The sequence below is a fragment of the Sceloporus occidentalis genome, unplaced genomic scaffold (assembly GCF_023333645.1).
Source record: "Sceloporus occidentalis isolate IW3139 unplaced genomic scaffold, rSceOcc1.0.p SCAF_7, whole genome shotgun sequence".
NCBI classification, from domain to species: Eukaryota; Metazoa; Chordata; class Lepidosauria; order Squamata; family Phrynosomatidae; genus Sceloporus; species Sceloporus occidentalis.
Genome location: NW_028316987.1, coordinates 82,850,677 through 82,870,849, shown reverse-complemented (window position 1 = coordinate 82,870,849; position 20,173 = coordinate 82,850,677). Strand labels below are relative to the sequence as shown.

Here is a 20,173-nt window from a genome sequence, read left to right as displayed (position 1 = left end):
TGCCTCCTCCTCTTCCTGTATGTGGCAGATGCAGCTACAGAAACAAGTTGTCAACTCCTTATACAGTGCACCCACACCAACTGTGGGCTTGCCATCCACGGTTTGAGCTTTCATGGATGGCAAACCCCAGCTTTTTCAATGGGCGCGCGCACATACAGGAGTATGAAAAGAATGGGACTTAAGGTCCCGTGTTTTTTGCTATCCACGGGAGGGGTGGGTCTGAAATGGATCCACCACGGATAGCAAGGGTGCACTGTATAGACAGATGCAGCTCCAAAGAGCCCAGTAGGAAAATAATGTTGATTCCCCGCTCCAGTATCTATGTATTGTCCCTCCAGTAGGCAATGTGAGGCACTACCATTTAAAATTTCTATGATCTCTAGTGTACTTTAGGATATTTTAAAATGGCAGTCAAATTGCATCACTAGCAACAAGGTTAAAAACTAAGCTGCAGTGAATCTGTAGAGGTTTGGAATCCACAGTCCTGGCAGCTGCCTGATGCTGATGCTCACCCTGGGTATAGGGCAGTTGGTTATGGACATTTGTCGGTTCCTTTATTCTTCCCCACAATACAATACGTTTCTTTTGCTGTTTTGTTTTTTGAAAGGTCTGGATCTGGTCAGTTCCTAGGTAGGACACTACTTGGAAACCCCTAGCTATGTTACCTGAGTTACTTATGGAAGAAAAGCTAGACATAAATGACCAAAAAACCCCACCCCTTTTTATTCTTTATTGTATAGGAATGAAAACAGTAGTGAGAATTACACAACTGACTTCATTTACCAGCTGTATTCTGAGGAAGGGAAAGGAGTCTTTGACTGCAGAAAGAATGTATTGGGTCACATGCAGCAGGTATGTAAGTGCTGGAAAGTCTTCAGATTGAAACAGTTGTATGATCATTCTGATGAACAAAAGCTGCTACAAGAGATGCAGCATCCCTCCCATGATTCCAGTGCTCAGGGTCTGCTTCTACCACCTAGGACTATAATTCTTATGGCCAGATAGGATTTTACATGTCTGGTTGTTTTGGCTGAATTAGTATTAAATATAACTTGGCCTAAAGTAGTTAGCACTGAATCATAGAGTTGGAAGAGACCGCAAGGGCCATCCAGTCCAACCCTCTGCCATACAGGAAATCTCAAAGCATCCCCTACAGATGACCATGCAGTCTCTGTTTAAAGACTTCCAAGGAAGGAGACTCCACCACACTCCGAGGGAGTGTGTTCCATTATCGAACAGCCCTTACTGTCAGGAAGTTCCTCCTAATGTTGAGGTGGAATCGCTTTTCCTGTAGCTTTCATCCATTGTTCCGGGTCCAAGTCTCTGGAGTAGCAGAAAACAAGCTAGCTCCCTCCTCAATGTGACGTCCCTTCAAGTATTTAAACAGGGCTATCATATCACCTGTTAACCTTCTCTTCTCCAGGTTAAACATCCCCAGCTCCCTAAGTTGTTCCTCATAGGGCATGGTTTCCAGACCCTTCACCATTTTAGTCGCCCTCCTTTGGACACGCTCCAGTTTCACAATGTCCTTTTTGAATTGTGGTGCCCAGAACTGGACACAGTATTCCTGGTGGAGCCTGACCAAAGTAGAATAGAGTGGCACTATTACTTCCCTTGATCTAGACACTATACTTCTATTGATGCAGCCTAAAACAGCATTAGCCTTGTTAGCTGCCACATTGCACTGTTGACTCATGTTCAGCTTATGGTCTACTTGGACTCCAAGATCCCTTTCACATGTAGTCTCATTCAGCCAGGTGTCCCCCATCCTATATCTGTGCATTTCATTTTTCCACCCTAAGTGCAGTACTTTACATTTCTCCGTGCTGAAATTCATTTTGTTAGATTTGTTTTGCAGAAAAGGTCAACTAAGGTTTTGCAGCTGCATGAATCAATAATTTTGATTCTGTTGTGATCCTTGCTTTGACCTTTGTTGGGCCGCGACCCCCATTGGGGACTAAAGTCCCGCCCGCGGCCTCCTTGATTGGTTGGGAGGCCAGGAAGGGGCGGGATTTTTGGCTGCCTACAAGCCTCAGCGGGCTTTGCGGCCGGAAGTCCCGCCCCTTCCTGGCCTCCCAACCAATTAGGGAGGCTGCCAGGGAGAAGGGGCAGGACTTCTGATCACAAAGGCTGCTGGGGCTTGCAGTCCTGTCCCCTTCTTCCCATGGTTGCCTGGCAGCCGTGGGAAGAAAGGGAGGAGGAGGCAGCCCCACATGGAGAAGGGAAAGAGGAGGCAGACATGTCCCCGTCCCCTTTTCCCCATGCAGTGCCTGAGCCAGCAAGAAGGGGAGGCAGGGGGGGATTCTCAACCTGGCGACCCCCAAAGGGGTTGCAACCCCCAGCTTGGGAACCTCTGGCCTAGGTAGACCTGAATCCTGTCTAGGGATTTCTGTAAAAAGGCCTATCATAATGGCCTATAAAGACAATATCATATATCTTTTCATGCTAGACCACTAGTTGTTGGCATGACTGCTTGCACATGATTGTGTCTCAGTTTGTACCTTGATGATAGACAGTCAATCCTGTGCATGTTTTCTAATGTGTAATACCAGACTCAGTTCTGAAAAATCTGAATGTCTGCTCACTCTTGAATTTCATAGGGTGGTGCTCCTTCTCCATTTGATAGAAATTTTGGGACAAAAATTTCAGCAAAAGCTGTGCTGTGGCTCTCGAAGAAACTCAAAGAATGTTATCGAAGAGGTGAGGAAACATTATTGACATTTTTCATAATAACTAGCTCCGTGCACTGACTGCTGCCTGTTGTGGGAAATTCTTGTGAAACATTGCTGTATAGTAAAATGCACATGTATTGTGCTGCTAGTTCATCTTAGATGTTCATTTATTGGAACACTGTCTCATCTACACAGGAAAGCATAGCACAGACCAAAGTTGTTTTCCCTAGTTTTATCCTGCTAGCAATAATATAACCAGAAACTCATAGGTTTTGTATTCTTCAATAGTCCCACAACATGTTACAGTAGCATGAAATGGTTTGGTGTGATGAAGGTGTAGTAACAACGCATAAATTGAGGTCTGTAATAAATGACCACAGCTGTATTGGTTACAGCTGAGTAGCCCAAAATAGCATGCGAAGGACAGTAAAAAAGCATGGCAAAGTTGTCCTCAAGGCTGTGTAGCCATTTTTAGTTTTTTTTTAAAAAAAACAACTTTTTTCAAAGATCGTTAGAGTGCTGGCCTACATGCTGCATTTGTCCCATCCCTGGCTTATACTGATGAGACTATTTGAGATTGACAAGTCATCCATGCACATTATATTACCATTCTATAAGGCAAGGAAGTTATTTTTCTGAACTATACTTCTTACAATTCCCCAATGTTCTGGGAGTTATAGTCCAGAAATGTAACTGCCAGGTTCTGAAATTCATTCAGTTATTCCAAATAAATAACTCTTAGCTGTCCTAATTGTCCTTCCAATTAGCTACTGCATGATTACCTCTGCAAACCAAGAGGCAAAACAGACCAGCGATAAGAGCCAGCGTGGGGTGTGGCGACCGCTCAATGTATGCCCCGACTCCACCCCCAATCTGGTCTCACACCACATGCCCAACCAAATGGCAGGCAGTGTGGGAATGCTCCTGCGGCGCAATGGCCAGATGCTACACACTGCAGGATCAGAGAAGGGCCACAGCAGTGGTGAAAGGGGTGCCCTTTCCCTGGCGCAAAAAGGAGCAGCTTTCTGCAGCTCCTTTTTGTGCTAGGAAAAGACCAGATCGGGGCCATGGCATGCAGTTGCCGTGACCCTGATCCAGCACACAAAGGGGCGGTATCACACCACCCCTTTTTAGGACCATCTGTTTTCGGCCCAAGACTGCCATCCTAGGCAAGCTTACTTGGATGATGGGAATAATATCCACCAAACTACCGGGGATTTATTTCTAAGTAAATCTTCATAGAAATAAATTACAATGTTTACCAAAAAATAATTTAAAACAACTTGCCATAGTTTTTAGTGATTTGGGTCATGGACTTTGATAATGCTTGTTTCTTGTGTTCACAAAACAGGTGTTTCAGTGTTGCTAAATTTTGTTATGCCAGAATCCTAGGCCCCCTCCCCACCAAAAACGTTTCTGACTAAAATGAGTAGATGGCTAGGAATTCAGCATGTTGTAGTTACAAGTGTTCTTCCTTTCTTGTTTTTTCTTGGTGGCTGCCTGGATCACAGATGAAGGTAATGTGTTACATTATTTTGCATTTTATCAGCTCCCAGTTGCACTTATTGAAAACTCTAATTAAGAAAAGTTTAAAAAATAAAACTAATTTGGAATAATCATGTTTTCAGTTACTCAAACATCAGTCATTTCCCATTGTAAATATCAAATCAAACACATCCTTAACGCTCTTCACTAATTCACATTAATGTTTTTCACTGTAACATTTTAATAACCAAATCAAACATGCCTTGATGATAGAGTATCCCCTTATTGATCCAGTTAACCATGTGGCAGTTTGTATAAGTAAAACCAGAACTGTATTCCCCTCTCTCTTTTTTTTTCCCTTTAAAGGGAGAGTATTTGCCAACACGGATGATTCTGTGTGTCTTCTGGGTATGCGCCGAAGGAACCTGGTATTCCAGCCTGTGGTAGAACTGAAGGATGAAACAGATTTTGTGTATGTAAAACAAAACAAAAAACCCACACCAAAATAGTATTGCATTATAGTGGAGAGAAAAGCAGCAATGTCTCTGAGAATAATGTGCTAAAATGGGGGACTTGAGGCCCTTCAGTTTTTGCTGGGCTCTTAATTTCGCCAACCTGGCCAGACAGGTGTGGGGATGCTGGGAGTAGCAAGTGCAGGAAGACTGGAATAGCCACTAAATCATCCACCACTGCATAGTGCTGAACTATTTCACCTTGAATTGTTAAAGCTGCTGGGATTTACTTCTGCAGGGCTTCCAGTCCAAGTGTTACTCTGCTTAGAAGCCTTCAGCTTATATGTTTATTATTTTTCATTGTATGAGTGAAATCAGCTCTACGCAGAGGAGTTTTGCATGGATGGTTCTCTGGCCAGATGAAATGCTTCTGGCAAAACTTAATGGAGATTTATTTTTAAGCCAAAAAATAAAATAAAACCTACACATCCAAGACTGCATGTCCCACTAGAAGAACTGTGTTCTAAGGCAATGATTAATTTTGTCATCTGAAAAGAGACGCTGAGTTTAGATCTCAGAGAATCCAAGATAGGGGATTATACCTTAAGGGAGCTGGAATTCCTAAGCATCTATTTGACTCATACAGCTTGTCTAATGAAGCTTCATTACCGGAAAGCCTGTTGTTATAGCGGTACCTGGAAAAGCTTGAGCCTTTTAAGAGTTATGGTCATAGCTGAGGAAAGATGCTAATGGTCTCGGACAATCACACAGCACAATCAGTCTGAAACCATCAGCTTTGGTTTTCACAGAAGGGCAAAATGAGCTTCCAGCTGTGTCTTGCACGTGGTTCAGTTAGCAATGTGGAACTCAGTATAAATCAGCTAGTAGAGAAGCATAATATAAGCAGATCCTGTCCCATAGCTGAGCTGCATCGTGAATGTGCACAAGTTACTGACTCGATGTTTTTTATGTACAACTCAGTTGTAAGTTTAAATATCAACTTCTGATGGCATTCTTCTTTTGATCAACAGACACCGAATTCCGAAGAAGCAGTGGTGGCTAAAGCTACGTCCCCTGATGAAAATTCTGGCCAAATACAAGACCAGCTATGATGTTTCAGATTCAGGGCAGCTAGAGCATGTGCATAGACCAAGCATAGCAGGAGTCTGAGAAGTCCTACTGCTCCCAAGAAGTCCTACTGTTAAAAAGTTGCAATAGCTCTCTCCATTGTGTGTCAACAGTGCTTTAGAATACTTGTTACAGCTTCTGTTTGTAACATCCTAAGTTATTGTGCCAGCACTTTATGTGGGAAAAAACAAGCGGCCGTCACAGAAGTTCTCTACCTGATGCTGTCTTAGGCTTCTAAAAAAGAAAAACAGAAAAATGCACCACAGAAAAACCCTAGCGCCTAACTTAACAAAGACTACCCCAATTACCGATGTGTTCCTTACTGATAACCTGTCCAAAAACTGGTTCTATGCACTCCATGTGATGTTTTTCATCTCTTGCACTTTTACCAGATAGTGTTTACACTCAAAAGTATATTACAAGAGGCTTAGTTTTGTGTCATACAAAAAGGAAACTTCTATATGCTCCTGCTGAAATAAAATACTGTATTACAAATAAAGTTGGGAGTGATTTATTTTATACAGCCTTAGGCCAGAACCAGGTTCATCTGCCCTTGCTTTTACTAGCTCAGAGATGGCACCTTGCAGCCCTTCCCATGGCATTGTGACTGCAACTCTCATCATCTCTCACCATTGTCAAGGCTGACTAGGACTGAGGGAACTGCAGTCCAATCTCCACACAGCCAAAAGCTGCCCCTTTCCTGTCCTAGTTAAGTACACAAACTGTATTGAAGTAGGTCTTTAGAGATAACAGCCAGAAATAGTCCTGATATGCAAGACGATACTTCTGCCAGCACTACCATCTTCGCTCTGAATGCTGTTAGCTAAGTGGAAAAGATAAAACCACTACCTAGTCAGTTTGCTGTGATAGAACTGACTGCATACAGAACACACAGTCAGATCTTGAAAGCCAAGATCCCAAGTGGCTGATGGGCTGCACTATGCCTTACAAGGGAGGGTGGGAACTAGTATTTGGAGTGAAACTTTGTTAATATTAACTCACATATTGCATTCTCTTGCTTTCAAAAAACACATATGTAGATTGCAAATGTATTATTTTATTTACATCCTGCCCTTCTTCCAGCAAGGGACCCAAATGTAGGGGAAACCTTTTATTTCAATTCCAAGCATTTCTGTGGCTGCATCTTCACTGTATAATTAATGCAGTTTGACACTACTTTAACTGCCATGGCTCAATGCTATAGAATTCTGGGAATCTGTAGTTTTGTGAGATATTTTGCCTTCCTTATCAGAGTGCCCTAGTGCCATGGCAGTTAAAACAGTGCCAAACAGTATTAGTTCTTTGTGGCAGCAGCCTATGTTTACCAACAGCACCAAGAAATTAGTGACAATTAAAATTTCTGTATCATCCCATCACCAAAACAGACACACAGCAGCTTCTTTCCTCTCTGCCTTTAGATTTCCAGCTTATGTGAAACAGATCTTCCATGATAAGTTACTCATCGGGGTTGAAATATTCAATGGCACAAAACTGAGACATAAAGTATTTAAATGACAGTACAGAAAAATGTCAGTCCACTGGACAGTTATGTTTAAAACCATGATATTCCTTGAATTGGACATGATTGATGATAAGCCACTGAAAAGCATCATTCTGTTTCTACAAAATAGGTGGATATTTTTACAGTGGTGGGAACAATCTAGCTAAAAGTATAGCCAGTTAGAACAAACTGTGGCTTTGACACAATGCAGTTACAAGTAACTAGCTAGATAATGGCCATAATCTAGAACTCAAGTTTGTAAGGAAAAAGCATGTGTTTCATGAAAGAGACATCACTGCAAAAATCTTTCTTCAATAAAAACACTACAGCAGCTCCAAGTTCTTTAAAATGGTGAAGTGGAAATGGCTTCTTGTCCTAAAAGCACTTTCAAAGAGGAGACGATGTTCCAAAGTTATTTTGGTATTTGTCATATTAATTGGTTTGATATCCTCTAAACCAGGACTAGAGTAAATATCATCGTATCACCCACGAAGGGTCTTTGGCAGTGTCTGGGTTTTCTGGCCCAAGAATAGCCAGTCCTCTTGTGCTCTTCCCAGGAGTAAGATATCTAAAAGCAACAAAACAGCCATCATTAGTCTAATCTTCAATTCATGCCATTCAGGCATTCAAAAGGGGAAGCTTTGCCCCTTCATTAGTTGGGTTTTGAGTAGGTATAGGTAATTTTTTCCACTTTCTTTGCCTCCAGGCAGTGATGTAACTGGGGGTGGGGGGATCCAGACCCCCCTTCTGTTAAATACAATGAATGGCCCATGCCGCTGCGCCCAAGTCCCATTATAATGGTGGCACTTGGTCTGGACTCCCCCTTCCCAAAATCCTGGCTATGTCCCTGCTCCAGGTGGAATCCTATTGTTTAGTCCTAACTAGAGGAGAGAAACTAAATCAATTGATGAAAAGTGAGTGAACACACTGGAAAATCCAAATGATTCAGTGGGTTTACTGTAGTCAGGAGTAACAGTAGGATTTAGGCTTTCCTTTCTTATATATACACAGCCACACTTCATAAAAAGGAGCTTTGCTAATAAAATGTTTTCTGAGAACTGAGCTTTTCTCTATGCATCAATATCACAAGGCTACCCTGTCCATGTTCCTAGCCTAGAATCGTAGAGTTGGAAGAGACCGCAAGGGCCATCCAGTCCAACCCCCTGCCATGCAGGAAATCTAAATCAAAGCATCCCCAACAGATGGTCATCTAGCCTCTGTTTAAAGACCTCTAAGGAAGGAGACTCCACTACACTCCGAGGGAGTTTGTTCCACTGTCGAACAGCCCTTACAGTCAGCAAGTTCCTCCTAATGTTGAGGTGGTATCTCTTTTCCTGGAGCTTGCATCCATTGCTCTGGGTCCTAGTCTCTGGAGCAGCCTGAGTGCATATTTATCAAGGACTTTGCAATAGAACATTTCAGCAATTAGACTGGCATCCCAATTGCTCCACCTTCCTTTCTCCATTAGCTATGTGTTAATACTTTTCAGTCTTCCTCAGTTATCAACTTCAGATCAGTTCTCTCATGCTCTTCTCCATTCTGTTTCATGCATGTTGCCTGTGTACCTGATGTTTGATGAGTATTGCTCAAAGAACTACAACTGGCAAACATTGAACAGAATGGTAAGGAAGCAGTAGTGGTGAACCTGAGGAAACAATGCCAATTACTTGGCAAAGACTGATGCCACTTGCAATGGTAACAAAAACAAGTGGGGGGCAGGGCAGTGGCTAAGAAGAGGAACATATCCTGGCAGAAGAGCCAGTGGGTCAGGAGATTGCCACTACTAGTGCTGAAAATGTAAACCCTACAGCACTTATCCCTCAAATATAATAGTTCCTGGGACCAAGAAGTTTCCATTTGAGATGATGCCAAATGAAAAACAATCCTTCCAGGAAAAGCCCATCCTTTTCACATGAATCACTCACCCAAGTACGCCTCCAGATTGGAAGGAGGCATTTGAGAACAGTGACTCATAGGGAGATGCAATGAGCAGGCAACTGTGTTGAACAGATGTTTGAGCAGTGACAAGGTTCCAGTCACACTGAATGCAGATGCACCATGAGAACTGAGTTTGTTTCCAAAAAAGCCTTCTTGAAAAAGTGCAAGTCCAAAACAGTAATACAGGAGTGACAGTGAGGCATCTCCTCTGACAGAGACAGTAGCTTCACAGCACTGTGAGATGGATCCAGAGTTATTAAAATCAATGAGACAAATTAGTCAAAACTAACTTGAGCACCATCGATTTCAGTGCTGGTACTCTAAGTAGAACCAAATCTGGATCCAACCCAGTGTGTCACATATCAGGCTCATTTAGGGCAACTGAATTCAATGATGGTTGTGTGCCAGACTAAAATCTAATTCTACAGATTCAGTAGTCAACATGGCAAATTCTTCCCTTTTGCCTACTCAATGGCCCAAAGATTTTTGGAACCCCCACACTTCCCTCAGACAGATGCATCAAACTTACTTATTGGCTGCATCTATCAGATTATCCTTGCCGACTGTAAAAAGATGCTCCCTGTGCCGCTGCTTCATCTCATCAGAGATTCCATGTAAAAAGTTATTTATTCCTATAAAGCAGAGTTCAAAAATGTTAACTGTTTATATGATTCTTAAGAACAATAGCAACAGATGCCAACCCATCCACCCATTTTTCAATTTGTAAATTCAAACTAAATGATCTCCTACCACACTTCCTTCTGGGAAAAACAGAAGGCAAAAAAATTCTGACTCATTCTTTTCTTTTGAAACAGTAAAATGTAAATTCCTTTATAGGTTCAGGTTAAGTATCCCTTACTTAGAATTCTGAAATCCAAAATCCAAAAACCTTTTGCGCTATGTACCTTATTGTACTTGCAAGGCTATAGAGAGACACAGCTGTAGAGAGATGCAAGGATCTGTGAAATGGTGGAAGGAATAGATCTGTGTGAAGCACTATACTTGGATTGCCACCATTTCACAGATCCTTAGTCTCGCTCCAGCGTCATTGTGTTTCATTATGTATATGCAAATATAGGAATTCCAAAATCTAAAAAACAGAACTAGTACCAACGATTTAAGGTACGGGATACTCAACCTATAATAAAAACCATATGGGAGCTGTGATTTAAACAGGTAGAATTATGCCCCTATTCAAGATCATATGTAACTGAAATCAGTGTAAAATAATATACTAACTTTCAGAATTCTAGCATAAATGTAAAAATTCATCAACAGGTTGGGTTTTTCAGTATGTTTTTCACTTGCTGCATTCAGCCGGGATAATGCTGAAGTCAAATTAATTTCAGTCATTTTGGCCTAAGTGTCACAACGGGTTGTTCCAAAACCGGTATCTCAGCAGTTTAATAAATAAAACTGTAAAACAGCTACAGTATTTATTACTCTACAAGAATTATGCAAGTTATCTTCACTTTATCTTATTCTCCTACTTGAGTAGTAGCTGGTGCCTTCCTTCTACGAGGCTCTAAAACACACCAAGTATTTTAAGGAAATGCAACACTGATTCACCCAAGCATTGCTCCCCTAACCATTTGATTCTCCCTATCTACATGGCAAAGTTGTGAAGGAACTGAGGAGCTAAATCCACTCAAAGCAAGGATAACTCAACCAATAAGCAGACTGTTAGTAGTGTAGAAACAGGTGGATCTGTTTAAGAGGAGGCACTTTGCGGTACAGCAGTCTGAGCAGAGGCTACCTACCTTTGTCAGATGGAGCAACAGGAGCATCTACAGCTGCAAATATGGCAAGCTTGGCTTCATCAATGTCCTGCTGAGTGAATTTGCCCATCTTGGCCCATTCAGTAGCTTTTTCAAAAGTATCCAGAGTACTCAGTGAGTTTGGATCTCTAAAAGTCAAGGCAGTTGGAAGATAGTGTTTATATGTTGTTGTTTTTAAAGTAAAGCCAGTACAAGTCCTGCTTAGTGATTACTCTTTCTAGATTTACTGCTTTCTGTAATCAAACAGACATAAGGTAAACGAAATCAAACCCAAAATTATTAATCTCTGCATATCAGAGTGTGTGAAGTGGCAAGTCTGCCTCTAGAGAAGAATGGTGACCAAGGTGTTTCTTGTTGATGCTACAGAACTTGGAAAAGTAACATTTCAAGCTCTGGTTGGTCTTTAAAAGTGTCATAAGTATAATTTCTGAAAACAACATCTCTCCATTGCTGCAATTCCAGGGGCGGGGGGAAGGCAGGCAATGTAGGGTCATGGAAACGCAGATCTCTCAAACCTCACCTCCATGAACATTTTTATGAGGCAATGATTTTCAAACTGAAATCATTGCCAACAGTCTCCAATCTTGCCATGCAATATGCAGTTGCATTTAAAAATCTTTAGTCCATGCTGAATGTATATCCAAAACTTCCCAGTATCCTCTGCAACTCACATGTTGCTCAGCAGTAGTCCCAAAGGGCTCCCTTGAAATCCACTGCTCCCAGACTGCATACTTTCAGCAGATGAATATCAAAACTTCCAAAGTCACATGCTGGTGGGATTCTAATCTTCACTGCAAATAAGGAAAATCACAGCCTTCCTCCCGCAGTACACAGTGATAGAAGGGTGGATTTTAGGGTAGATTCAGTGGACCCAACTTATCTAGTTGTTTTAAAAGACAGATCATACCTATATTCCCAATATTTAGTCTTTTATTTGCCTTAAGGCAGCTGTTCTCAACCTGTGGGTCGTGACCTCTTTTTTTGGGGGGGTCAAATGACCCTTTCACAGGGGTCACCTAAGACCATTGGAAACTACATATTTCTGATGGTTTTAGGAACTGAAACCATCGGTTGGGGGTCACCACAACATGAGGAACTGTGTTAAAGGGTCACATCAATAGGTGCATTTTTCTAGCCTATCTTCTAAAGACACTTGTTTTACGCATGCCTAATTCTTTGGTAATGCTACCGATCCATGTTTGTTTTGTGCCATCATATGCATTCTGTGGATGATACCTAATACTGACATTACTGGCTTTGTGCCTAATTACAGTACTCATTTTGCACTTTGGGGCAAAACTATACTATACTAGTATTGAGGAGGAGGAGTACCTGCCTCTCCTTATGGCAAATCGACAGTGGCCTCATTCCCTCTGCATGGCCCCAAATTCTTCTTGTGTTAGAAATTCTTTAGCCACTTTATTTTAATTCATCTGGCAATCCCCAGCAATGGTAGAGAATTCTGGTTTGCAAACTAACAAATATGAATTTATAGTTTATGTCCAACTCAGCCCTACTTGGCCCAACAGTTACCTGTAGGAGTAGAAACCAAATATGCCATTATGGGCAAGCTGTGCACCACCACCATAGGCACCTCCTTTCTCTCTGATTTCTGTATGCAGGAACTTTGCAGTCATTAACCGGGCAAGGATACGGAGACTAAAATGGAGAAAGAAAGCAGCTGTGAATAACGAGGTCTGCCCTGAAAATACTCCCATCCTTGTCTCTTTTGTTATCTAAATTATTCCATTTTTAAATTTACATTAGCATTACGATTTGTTATTACAACATCTCTTCTATTAGTTTTATAAGTGAGTAAGCATACAAAGAGGTACAGTTATGGTAGGACTGTTTTATACAGTTGGTATGTGACTTCAAGACAACTCTGACTTTATGACAGAGTATTCTTTTGAAGACTTGTTGGGAGGAGACCACTAACTTCCTCTAAGGCTGAGAGAGTACAATTTGCCCAAGGGGATTCAGAGTTTCCATGGCTGAGCAGGGATTCGACCCCTGATCTCCTAGTCTAACACTTAAACTACTACACCACACTGGCTGAAGAAAACCTTATTACAGGGTCACCAAAAGTCAACTGACTTGAAGGTTAACAACAGCAACTATGTAAAACAATTCTACCACGACATACTTCTTAACTTAGAATTTAAATGGCCCAAACCAGTGTCTTCTATTACTGTTGATTTAATTTGTTTTAAACAATCAGTTTTCTCCTGAGAGGCCATGAGGTTCTTGGAGGCTTATTTTTCAATACAATGTGGTTTTTATCTTTTTAAATGCACAAGCACCATCCACGTACAGGTCAATGCTCTTCTTCACATTTGGAAGCTGAATCTGAATTCCACAGAGTTCTTTCATTCTAATTATATTACACATCCCACAGAAATACTCCATCTGGCAGCCCACATGGGAAGAGGTTTAGCAGACTACTTGCATCCATCCCACTTTTGCTGCCTCATAGGTGGCATCTGTCTCCAACATGTGCTAAGAGAGGTATAGGAGCAACCAAATCAACACCATCTCTATTCTTCCAGATGCTCTCGGTTTAAACTTACAAGAATGAGCTGACAGATAATACAATGTGAGGTGAACAGGCATGGGGATCCTAACTCTCTGATTAAGTGAGGCCTTGATCTCATGATAACTGGAGGTAAAAACATGTAGGAACTGCCCGTGACTCCACTGACTTCATCAACAGCCCAATCTTTGCCATTTGAGTCTTCAAAGGCAGAACCAGACCAAAATGTTTTCTTGTCTGAACCAAAGGAAAAGATGGCTCCTCCACCCCCATCTCAATCCACAAACAGAAGTGAACTATATTGGCACATGAATCTTTCTTCAACAGCATGGACAGGACAGTGCTTTATATTAGGGCAGCAAGCTAGTTTAGGATGTGCAAAACATGATGCTACCAAGGTGAAAAGGCTCAGGACTGACTGATACTCTGATACTGAACATAGCTATTGTGTCTACTGATGGATGTAGGTGCTGACCTTTTGTCAGCACTGTCACAATTAGGTGCTTTCTTTTCCATCTACATCTCCATTTCATTTGTGAAGAACTTCTGAATCCATGTGACAGCACTTTTCGTTATCTTACCTTGCATGGTCTGGGGCTGTGAAGGGAACAGTTCGCACACAGGCACCAACATAATTAACGGGAAAGGGAAGCAGGAAATGGGTCTTCATCTGACATGGCTGGAAAGTGGGATCCTAGAGGAAGAGACACATCATGCTTTGAGTAAGTCCCATCTGCCAGAAATCCATAGGCTCTTATATTCCAACAGTACTCTCTCCATACCTATCCAATATATGTTCAATCTATGTCCCAGCTAATTTTGAGGGAGTACAAAGATATGAACAGAAGGCTGCTGAGTATATATGTTCAACAGGATCACCTAAAATGTTCAGAATAACCTCCTCCAAATCAACAGCTTCTGAATGTGATAGATAAAAGCTCCCTCACCCTCTGTGTTTGCTAGGGATGATGGAAATTATAGTTCAGGGGGTGCCTAGGCTGAGAAAGACAGGCTTAAAATACCTTGTAGGAAAGGAAAGATGTAGAAAAAGAGTGAAGGAATGGAATCCCCATTTTTTCTACTTTTGAAATAACGAAGGAGGGGGGAAAAAGAGGTGAGAGATCATTAGAAGGCAGCAAGGCTATTACACTCTGAAAGAAATTCAGCCTTATGAAAAAAGGCATCAGAGGCAGGTACCCACTAAAGATAGGCACACATTTGCCTCGATCCAATGGATTAAGAGACCCCTAAAATTATGCACATTCCCCCCAATGTATGAAAGTGGACACATTCACTTCTTCAGTATTTTTTCCCTTCAACAATCTCTTGAAACATTTTTCACCTTATCCTCACTGATCCAACTCTCAACATAATAATAAGAATAATAATGTTTATTTATAGCCCGCTTTTCCAGGGTAGATCAAAGCGGGTTACAAGGCAAAAATATACAAAACAAAATACAAAACATACAATATAAACATCATAAAAACAGCTCATTACGTTTAAAAACACTATAAAAAATACAGCAGCATAAAAAACCAGAAAAAAAACAGACTAGCTGAATGAAACCATTGTACAACAGGGGAGAACAGCATGGAGTCAGGACACATGGGGGAAAGTTGTCGGAAGAGAAAGGTCTTTAATTCCTTCCTATAGAGATCAAGAGAGGTGACGGAGCGGAGCTCAACAGGAAGGGAGTTCCAGAGCTGCGGGGCCGAGATGGAAAATGCCCTTTGTGCAGTCAAGGTGTATTTTGACTTAGGAACCCTTAACAAATGCTTCCCGACCGATCTGAGAGTGCGGGGCGGATTATATGGGGAGAGGCGGTCCTCCAAGTACCCTGGGCCCAAGCCATTTAGGGCTTTATAGGTCATAACCAACACCTTGTATTGCGCCCGGAAGCGAATAGGCAGCCAATGTAGATCTTGCAGGATAGGTGTTATATGGCTGGTCCTGGAGCATCCAGTGACCAACCTTGCTGCCATATTCTGTACTAATTGAAGCTTCCGGGTATGGTACAAGGGTTGCCCCATGTAGAGCGCATTACAGAAATCCAACTGAGAGGTTACCAGAGCATGTACCACCATTTCAAGGTTCCCCCGGCCCAGGTAGGGTCGCAGCTGGCATATCAGCCGAAGCTGATAACAAGTGCTCCTGACTGTCGCATCCACCTGAGATGTAAAGTGGAGCGACGAATCCAGAAGCACCCCCAGACTGCGAACAGAGTCCTTCATTGGAAGTGTGACCCCATTCAGGACAGGTGGACAAATTTCCATCCCCGGGCCCGGGGAACCTATCACGAGCACTTCCGTTTTCTCTGGATTCAAACTGAGTCTGTTTTCCCTCATCCAGCCCATTACTGACTCCAAGCAGGCATTTAGAGGAGAGATGCCATCCCTGGTCACTGCATCAGTTGGAGACACAGAGAAGCATATTTGGGTGTCATCAGCGTACTGATAACACCGCGCCCCGTGTCTCCGGATGATCTCTCCCAGCGGTTTCATGTAAATGTCAAATAGCATGGGGGACAGAATAGCTCCTTGAGGGACACCAGATGTAAGTTCCCTCTTATCGGAGCAAACGTCCCCCAGCTGCACCATCTGGAATCTGCCCGAGAGGTAGGAACGGAACCACTGGAGCGCAGTGCCCCTGATTCCCAACTCCCTCAGGCAATCGAGAAGGATACCATGGTCAATGGTATCGAAAGCCGCTGAGATGTCCAAAAGCACTAACAGGGACACGCTACCCCTGTCCATGCTCAGACAGAGATCATCGACCAGGGCGACCATGGCAGTCTCAACTCCATAGCCCGCCCGGAAGCCGGTTTGAAATGGGTCTAGAAAATCCGTTTCATCCAAGATCGCTTGAAGCTGGAAGGCAACCACCCTCTCGATCACCTTCCCCAAAAAAGGCAGCAGCGAAACAGGCCGATAGTTATTACAAATCAGGGGGTCTAGGGAGGGCTTTTTTAGTAGTGGTTTTAAAATGGCCAATTTTAAGCCAGATGGAAACCGCCCTTTCTCAAAAGATGATTATACGGCATAACATAGAGATTACAACCGTCCCCCCTTGAGCTGCCAGCCATGAGGGATAGGGATCGAGAGAGCAAGTCATCTTCCTAACACTTCGAATAATCTTGTCCACTTCCTCAGTACTCACCGACTCAAAATGATCCAGTCTAACAAAGTCCACGGAAGCTCTGGAAACCTCTACTCTGGATTCTGAAGAAATACTGGTGTCGAGATCAGCCCTTATCCGAGAGATTTTATCCGTGAAGAAGTTGTTAAACTCATCACAGCAGGCTTTAGATGGTTCCAAAATAGGGTTCGGGGACGGGGGCAATTGAGTAAGCTCCCTCACCACCCTGAACAGCTCTGCCGGACACGACTCCGCGGACGCAATACGTGCAGCATATTTTCCTTTCTGATCCTTCCTGATATTATTGTATCTTCTCTTGAGATTATAAGATTGTTCTTGTTTGGGGGGTGTTTTTCAAATTGTACAGATTTTCATGGCTTTAGGTACTTTATAACAACCTTTCCCAATGTGGTCCCCTCCAGATGCCTTGGACTACAACTCTTCATCCTCCCTAACCAACAGCTATGCTGGTTGGTGTAGATGGGATATATAGTCCGAAACATCTGGAGTGCACAATGTTCGGGGAAACTGCTTTATACTGACAACAATAAAAGTAATTATAGGCAGTAATTATAAAAAGAATGGGGTTTCCCTTGTATATTTATTAAATTAAAAAAACCTAATGTGTAAGATAATATTTCTGGAAAAAAGAACAGTATAGAACAGAATAAATATTTTAGGCTCTGCGACCATTCAAGGCTTCATGAACCATAGGGAACCAGGCATAATCCCCTCAGCCCTTCCATGCACACACATCGCAATTGTTTAAAAAAAGATTTTACCTGTCATCCTGACAAGGCTCAATTCAAGGTACCTATGCCTGAAGAGGAATAGAAGAAACCCCAACAACTAGAGCCTAACCCAAATAATCCAGACTCACCGTAATTAGCTTCCTGGTGATCTGCAAGCAAGCAAGAGCTTCATCACCAGCAGTTTTGGGATCTGAAGGTTTCTAGAAATACAAGGTTTTGTTGATACACCACAGGAATATCAACAGGTTTCAGATTAATTATTTGAATGACTTCCCACCTCTTCTCTCACTAATGAAAATGGTACAACAGAATACAGTGAGATTTAAATTAACCACAACAAGCTGCACATTCATAGGGTCCCCTTAGCAGATACATTATGTTCCAAATGTCTGAGTGTCACATAATGCGGGGCGCAGCAGAAACATTCACACATGCTGTTTTAATCCTATATAGAAGAAAGAGGCATTGCTTTGACAATGTGTTTATAAGTTGCACTCAAGCAAGCTAGGAAAGCCTGTCAGCGTATTAAAAAAATTAAATCTCCCCCTTTACCTCAATCACATGTGGACGGATGGGCTTCCTTTCCTTCTTACTCCTGGCAATGCCCTTTATAAATTTTTCTACTGCTTTTGCAGCACTGGGCATCTGCTGAGGTGTAGCATTCACTGAACATCTATGTAAAAATAAGAAATGTTTGTTAGCACATTTAAAAGGAGACATCTGCAAGTAATAAATTGTTCTTCTCATCAGAAAGCATGGGCCTTGGGATGCATGTGCCTCCCCTACAACATCTGTCAAGGTGACGGGCTCCGGGAGCCCCACCCACTAATGTCCCCTCACCAAAAACATTATTTTCCTTGCCAAAAACAAAAATCCACTTTTCCTCACAAACTACATTTATACAACTATAATGCTCTCCTGCCGGCTGGCCTTTCTTTAATTTTCTTTCAAGAAAAGCAAGTGGGGCACACTAATTAATCTGGCCAGCAAAGGGTCAAATCAGAGGCATTCCAGCACCAGGTGTCGGGACAGGACCTCTGGGGGGTGGGACTTCTGGGGCAGGACTTCCAGTGTGGTTTCCAGGGGTGGGAGTGGGTGGGACAGAGTGTGTGGGCAGGCCAAAGCAGCATGTGAGCAGGTAGGCCACAGCAGCACAGGGCTGTGTGTGGAGTGGTGTTTGTACACAGACTGGACCACCCTTATGTGGGCCAGAGCAGTATGCATGGGTGTGTGGAGCAGTGTGTGCACATGTGGCCTGGAGTAGTGTGCATGCGGGTGGCACATGCACGTGCGGACGGTGTGGAGGGTGGTGACTGGGTGTCACCTTGTGCGGTCTGCCCCCCTGCACCTCCCCAAAAAAACTACTGGGTCAAATTAGATGTTGCATATACCCTCTAACCAACCCAGTTTTCCTCCTATAATAGGATATCCTCTCATAAATGCAAGCCTCCACAATCCCACTTGCAAATTAAGGCTATATTTACCTTTCAAGAACCATTTACAAAAAAAAGCATGTTACATACAACATACAGAGGTGAGGAAACAAATGTTCTATGGCAATCAGATATCATGTTAGGAAGCAACTCTCCTAAATACAGGCTAAACATAGAATCATAGAATCATAGATTTGGAAGAGACCGCAAGGGCCATCCAGTCCAACCCCCTGCCATGCAGGAAATCCAGATCAAAGCATCGCCGACAGATGGTCATCCAGCCTCCGTTTGAAGACCCCCAAGGAGGGAGACTCCACTACACTCCGAGGAAGTGTGTTCCACTGTCGAACAGCCCTTACTGTCAGGAAATTCCTCCTAATGTTGAGGTGGAATCTCTTTTCCTGCAGCTTGCATCCATTGCTCCGGGTCCTAGTCTCTGGAGCAGCAGAAAACAAGCTTGCTTCCTCCTCAATATGACATCCCTTCAAGTATTTAAATAGGGCTATCATATCACCTCTTAACCTTCTCTTCTCCAGGCTAAACATCCCCAGCTCCCTGAGTTGTTCCTCATAGGGCAAGGTTTCCAGACCTTTCACCATTTTAGTCGCCCTCCTTTAGACACACTCCAGTTTCTCAATGTCCTTTTTGAATTGTGGCGCCCAGAACTGGACACAATATTCCAGGTGGGGCCTGACCAGAGCAGAATATAGTGGCACTATTACTTCCCTGGATCTAGATACGATACTTCTATTGATGCAGCCTAAAATCGCATTGGCCTTGTTAGCTGCCGCATCGCACTGTTGACTCATGTTCAGCTTGTGGTCTACTTGGACTCCTAGATCCCTTTCACATGTTGTCTCCTTAAGCCAGGTGTCCCCCATCCTATATCTGTGCATTTCATTTTTTCACCCTAAGTGCAGTACCTTACATTTCTCCCTGTTGAAGTTCATTCTGTTAGCTGTGGCCCAGCTTTCTAGTCTATTCAGGTCATTTTGAATTTTGATCCTGTCCTCTGGAGTATTAGCTATTCCTCCTAATTTGGTGTCATCTGCAAATTTGATAAGTATTCCCCCATTTTTTTCCTCCAAGTCATTGATAAAGATGTTGAACAGTACTGGGCCAAGGACAGAGCCCTGTGGGACCCCACTGGTTACTTCTCTCCAGGATGAAAAGGTGCCATTGTTGAGCACCCTTTGGGTTCGGCCGGTCAACCAATTACAAATCCACTTAACAGTTGCCTTGTCCAGCCCACATTTTACAAGCTTGTTTGTGAGAATGTCATGGGGAACTCTGTCAAAGGCCTTACTGAAATCAAGATATACTATATCCACAGCATTCTCTTCATCTACCAAGCTGGTAATTT

General features: G+C 42.8%; 2 protein-coding genes across 6 annotated transcripts in view; one reads left to right on the top strand and one right to left on the bottom strand.

Moving 5' to 3' along the window:
• Positions 1 to 6,236, top strand: part of LOC149310025 (ATP-dependent 6-phosphofructokinase, platelet type-like) — an 84,190-nt gene extending 77,954 nt beyond the window's left edge. The window contains exons 21-24 of the mRNA XM_089533513.1: positions 741 to 852; positions 2,601 to 2,700; positions 4,524 to 4,629; positions 5,641 to 6,236. Coding sequence (XP_089389639.1) covers positions 741 to 852; positions 2,601 to 2,700; positions 4,524 to 4,629; positions 5,641 to 5,779 — 457 coding nt within the window. The 3' untranslated portion in view covers positions 5,780 to 6,236. The remainder of the gene's footprint in view (positions 1 to 740; positions 853 to 2,600; positions 2,701 to 4,523; positions 4,630 to 5,640) is intronic.
• The window catches only part of PITRM1 (pitrilysin metallopeptidase 1), a 44,790-nt gene continuing 30,257 nt past the window's right edge, over positions 5,641 to 20,173 (bottom strand). For 4 of the 5 annotated variants that reach the window (XM_089533507.1, XM_089533510.1, XM_089533509.1 and 1 more), the window contains 7 exons: positions 17,930 to 18,050; positions 17,506 to 17,577; positions 14,069 to 14,181; positions 12,488 to 12,613; positions 10,937 to 11,082; positions 9,706 to 9,808; positions 5,641 to 7,806 (listed from right to left, as the gene is read on the bottom strand). In XM_089533507.1, coding sequence (XP_089389633.1) covers positions 7,713 to 7,806; positions 9,706 to 9,808; positions 10,937 to 11,082; positions 12,488 to 12,613; positions 14,069 to 14,181; positions 17,506 to 17,577; positions 17,930 to 18,050 — 775 coding nt within the window. In that variant the 3' untranslated portion in view covers positions 5,641 to 7,712. The remainder of the gene's footprint in view (positions 7,807 to 9,705; positions 9,809 to 10,936; positions 11,083 to 12,487; positions 12,614 to 14,068; positions 14,182 to 17,505; positions 17,578 to 17,929; positions 18,051 to 20,173) is intronic. The other variant, XM_089533511.1, reaches the window with a different exon arrangement.